General features: G+C 36.9%; 1 protein-coding gene across 3 annotated transcripts; it reads left to right on the top strand.

Moving 5' to 3' along the window:
• Window positions 1-1,003: 1,003 nt before the first annotated feature.
• On the top strand, window positions 1,004-4,390 carry LOC106437432 (probable serine/threonine-protein kinase PBL6). Of its 3 annotated transcripts, none has more exons than XM_048752752.1 (5): window positions 1,004-2,486; window positions 2,795-3,054; window positions 3,129-3,318; window positions 3,459-3,850; window positions 3,925-4,390. In XM_048752752.1, the coding sequence occupies exons 1-5, from the start codon at window positions 2,336-2,338 to the stop codon at window positions 4,252-4,254; spliced, it is 1,323 nt and encodes a 440-aa protein (XP_048608709.1). In that variant the 5' UTR covers window positions 1,004-2,335; the 3' UTR covers window positions 4,255-4,390. The 3 variants fall into 3 exon arrangements, with proteins under 3 accessions (XP_048608709.1, XP_013733779.1, XP_013733780.1); XM_013878325.3 differs by having other exon boundaries at window positions 1,005-2,486; window positions 2,825-3,054; window positions 3,126-3,318; XM_013878326.3 differs by having other exon boundaries at window positions 1,006-2,486; window positions 2,825-3,054.
• The last annotated feature ends 391 nt before the right edge of the window (window positions 4,391-4,781 follow it).

The following is a 4,781-nucleotide window of genomic DNA, read 5'->3' as shown; positions in this document are numbered from 1 at the left end:
ATGGTCTCACTAAAAAGACAAAGAGACAAAAACCACTTTTTAGTTATATATATTATAAAATCACCAGATAACGGGAATAAGGATCCGATTACAAGCCGACTCGAACAAAATTATCCAATTTAAAAGTTTTCTAAACTAGCTCCGTTTGACCCATCACCCCGGTACGTTCCGCTAGTCCGAATCCTAGATCATTGAGTACTGGTTGCCGTTTTCAGCCATCGACGAAAACTACAGGAAGGTGAGATTCACCTCGTTGCCTCGGATGCCGAGACTTCCCATGTCGCCTCTAGAGTAACTGGTTCCCGATGAACTTGTCTAAACTTATAGTCTTCACCTGCATTGAAAAGCAAGACAACTAATGGAGAAAGTGGATTAAGAAAACTAACCACTGTGCCGTGACCTGAGAGACCAAACTCGCCACCATCGCCAAGGTCGGGCTTGAAATCGACACCACACGCGAACTTAAAGAGCCTCTAACGACCTGCACAGAAAAACACCAGTCTAGCAACACTACCAAAAGAGATCAAGAGACCCACAATCGGCACCAGGATGTGCGCTTGACTCAGATGTGATACCGAACTACTGAGGAACAAGTACGAAAGTCACAATGACATTTGCCGCAATTGAGAATAAAATAAACGAAAGACTGTGACTCGAAGAAAAAACCATCCATCACAATGTCTCCTTCGAAACTTTTACTTCCTAACAATAACAACATGTATAACTTTCTTTCTAAGTATTTGCAAAAAAAAAAAAAACTTTCTTTCTAAGATCATACTAATATACATTACCATACCATCAACACAAGGGATGTCTTCTGTCCACTATGAGTTAGAAACAATGGCATAGGCCATGGAACAAGACATATTTCTACATCTTTAATTGTGGAGCAGAACCACATAGAGACTAGCCAACTTCTTGACAAAAGCTATTTGAATCGATCCTAAAACGGAGATTGTCCCTTTCTCTTTTCTTATGTTGATTATGTAAATAAAAAAATATCAAAAACCAAATTCTACAAGAAATGAAAGTGCTAAGTCAACTCATAAAACTACGGGTACGTAGCAAAACAGAAATGTTGACCCCACATAGTCAGATCTTAAAATTAGGGGTGGGAAAAAAAACCAAACCGAACCGAAACAAACTGATAATCCAACCGAAGTTAAACTGAATCAAACCAAACCATGTTCTTTACATAACCTAATTGGTTACTCAACCCGAATGGTTTGGGTTTTGTTTGGTTTTAAACCGAACCAAACCTATAAACCCAATATGTTTTTATCTATTAATAAATAATATATATTGTGAAATTATTTAGTTAGAACTCCATTTTCCTTTTTCTCTTAACTTCTATATTTTTGTAAGTTATAAAGAAAATAATAGTATTATATATACACTCTAATTCTAAGCATAATATGTAATACCTAAAAATTGTACTAAAAACAAAACTTAAAAACTATAAGCATCTAAAATCGTCGCAGTTTCTCTCATTTATCGTAGATTCTCCAATTTTAGCTGTTTAAACGTAAGATTATCTAACATAAGTTCTTCTAGGATTAATAAAGACTAAAATATATGCAAATACTCTATTAGTTAAACAATTTTAGAATGCTTATAAATCTTCGTTACCAACATTTTTCATAACCAAACTAAACTAAATCCAAAAAAAAACCAAACCAAAGCTATTTTGGTTTTAATTGGGTTAAGTTTTACAAAATCTAAATTAACCAAACCAAACCGAACTCAAACAGAACCCAAAATTAAATCGATATGCTCACCGCTACTTAAAGTACCTCCAAAGAAGCGTTTTTAATATCTAATAATTAAAAGTAAAGAAAAGAAACAGAAAGTAAAATAAAAAATGAGAATGAGTTCACACACTTGATGAACTTTCAGAACTCCAATAAAACTTTTATTCCACGTGTCAGCATTTCGCTATTTTAATTATCTAATATAAATATAAAATCAAATGTTTAATTAATGCTTATTAAAATAATAATTTCTTTTTGTGAGAACCTTCTTTTGAATATCTGACTGATAAGCCTGCTCTTACTAACTAAACCAAAGTCATAATATTAACTAGACAGACCTTATTAATAGTTACTATTAATAAATAATCCTTGCGGTATATTGTAACCTTTCGTGTGCCTCCCCGTAGACGACCAACACATCATTTATTTATAAAAGTTCAAAAACCAAAGTTTCTCTCTCCCTCACTTTTGCCCTTTTCTCTCTCTCTCTCTCTCCTTCCTTCCTTCCCGTAACCCTTCCCCTCCCTTCCTTCCTTCCCCCATAAGCAAAGATTACAATCTCTTCCACCTTCGTAGATTTAGCCATGGGATGCTTCGGCCGCACGGGGAAATCCAGCAAACGTTCCGAGACGAAGAAGAAGAACAATGATTTCGCCAAACATAATAAACTCGAAATCGACGCAAACTGCGTTCGTAAGAGCGCAGATCGCGATTCACAAACGCAACCTAACTTGGGTATCGATTGATAGATTCCAAAGCTGTTTAGAGGATAGGGTCTCGATTTAGGCTACATTGCATCAAAAGCCGTTTTCGAGTCGATTTAGCGTTACGTAATGTGCGCGTTTACTCGTCCTCTTGAGTCGTTTGTTAGAGAGATGATTAGGTTTTGTGTTCTTATTCATAGGAGAAAGATAATATATCTCGTTTTGTGAATTTTTTATGTGTTGTTTAAAAGCCGTTTTAGAATCTGTTTAGCTTTTACTTATCTTGATGAATCGTTTGTTAGAGATGTTTTGGTGTTGTGTTAATCATGGGAGACGGAGACGTGATCTTGTTTGTGAATTGTTGTTTAGAGGGCAGTCCATGTGGAGATGATGTGAACAAGGAGGTACCTTCTGAGGAGGATCAGTTTTCTTTGGACGCAAAGGATTCAAATGTGGAAGATGAAGTTTCAGGGAAGAGAGCAATGACTTTTACCTTTGAAGAGCTCTCTGTTTCTACAGGAAACTTCAGGTCTGATTGTTTACTAGGTGAAGGAGGTTTTGGAAAAGTATACAAGGGTCTCATCGAGAGAATCAATCAGGTAATATATGCATACATGTATACGTTTCTTGATCCAATCGATTCAGTCTGTGAAATGGTTGTTTGGTACAGCAGGTTGTTGCAATCAAGCAACTTGATCGAAATGGTGCTCAAGGAATTAGAGAGTTCGTGGTGGAAGTGATGACACTAAGTCTCGCTGACCATCCCAATCTTGTAAAGCTTATAGGGTTTTGCGCACAAGGTGTTCAGAGGCTATTGGTCTACGAGTACATGCCTCTAGGATCTCTTGAAGATCATCTCCATGGTATTTTTTTATTATACAGTTTCTCTTTTATCTTTCTCTCTGTACATATTAATCATTATCTTGGTATTGCTTCTCTTTTAAATGAATACGTATGACTTTTCTGACTTTTTTTTTTTTGGTATTCTCTATTTGGTCCTTAGATCTTCCTAATGGTAAAACCCCACTTTCTTGGAACAACCGGATGAAAATAGCGGCTGGTGCAGCGAGAGGTTTGGAGTATCTTCACGATACAATGAAGCCTCCTGTGATCTACCGTGATCTTAAATGTTCAAATATCTTGCTCGGTGAAGACTATCACCCGAAACTCTCTGACTTTGGGTTAGCTAAAGTCGGACCAAGCGGGGATGCAACACATGTTTCCACAAGGGTTATGGGAACATACGGATACTGTGCTCCTGAATACGCAATGACGGGTCAACTCACATTCAAATCAGATATCTTCAGTTTCGGAGTTGTCCTCTTGGAGCTTATCACTGGAATGAAAGCGATTTACAAAACAAAAGCGCGTAAAGACCAGACCCTAGTTGGATGGGTAATGATAAAATTTCTAACTTTTCTCCTTTTTTCAAGTTATCGTAATTCACACGTTATGACATGTTTTTACAGGCGCGTCCCTTGTTTAAAGATAGGAAGAACTTCAAGAATATGGTTGATCCATTGATGGAGGGAGATTATCCGGTGAGAGGATTATACCAAGCGCTTGCGATAGCTGCAATGTGTGTTCAAGATCAGCCTGGTATGAGACCGGTGATATCGGATGTAGTAATGGCTTTGGATCACTTAGCTTCTTGCAATTATGATGCTACTCACAGGGACAAGCAGACTAATGTGATTGAGACAAGGGTCGATAATGAAGAGAAAAGAGTGACCGAATCTAAGTTTTGTATGGAGGAAGAAAAACAAGAGATCAAGATTTGTTCAGCACAAGCAAATTAATCAACAACGGTTCTTTGTTTGGAAAAAAGAAATAGTTATTTTTAAAAATTTGTAGAATGCTTCGTTTATAGGAGCAACAATTTTGTTTCGAGCGATATTGTGGTTTCGTGTAATTTCGATTCTGGTTTCAGGGAAATCATTGTGTGACTGGGTAGAAGTTAACCAAACCGGTGCAAACCCGAAGGCCATCGGCATTAGACATTTGCAGGTTAACTGTGAGTCTGTGACTCTAAACTAACAGTTTGCTCACATATTTACTTGATATTACGTGGAGTGAATGGCGACATCTACAGTATATTGTATAGTATGTATCTGAAAGATGATATCTCTTCATATACTTGTCGTGTATCTGTGATTTGCGAATATCTCAAATTGCCCTCCAATAAATTCTGTGCGGTTAACTTAGGGTATTGAGTGGCGTCGTGGGTGTTGAATTTACATTGAAAGAGTGTTGAATTCAAATCATGCAGTTACTGGTACACAAATTTTTTTTTTTCTATAAGAGTATCCACTGAAAAATGTATTGA

This window comes from Brassica napus, chromosome C3, assembly GCF_020379485.1.
Source record: "Brassica napus cultivar Da-Ae chromosome C3, Da-Ae, whole genome shotgun sequence".
In the NCBI taxonomy this organism is placed as follows: domain Eukaryota; kingdom Viridiplantae; phylum Streptophyta; class Magnoliopsida; order Brassicales; family Brassicaceae; genus Brassica; species Brassica napus.
This window is presented reverse-complemented; position numbering and strand designations above follow the sequence as displayed.

Excerpts from the sequence above, each read along its gene's own strand:
- LOC106437432 (XM_048752752.1), top strand. The coding sequence starts at position 2,336 with ATGGGATGCTTCGGCCGCACGGGGAAATCCAGCAAACGTTCCGAGACG. Across the intron at positions 2,487-2,794 it reads ACAAACGCAACCTAACTTGG|ACGTGATCTTGTTTGTGAAT; the intron begins GTATCGATTGAT and ends TGGGAGACGGAG. Across the intron at positions 3,851-3,924 it reads ACCAGACCCTAGTTGGATGG|GCGCGTCCCTTGTTTAAAGA; the intron begins GTAATGATAAAA and ends ATGTTTTTACAG.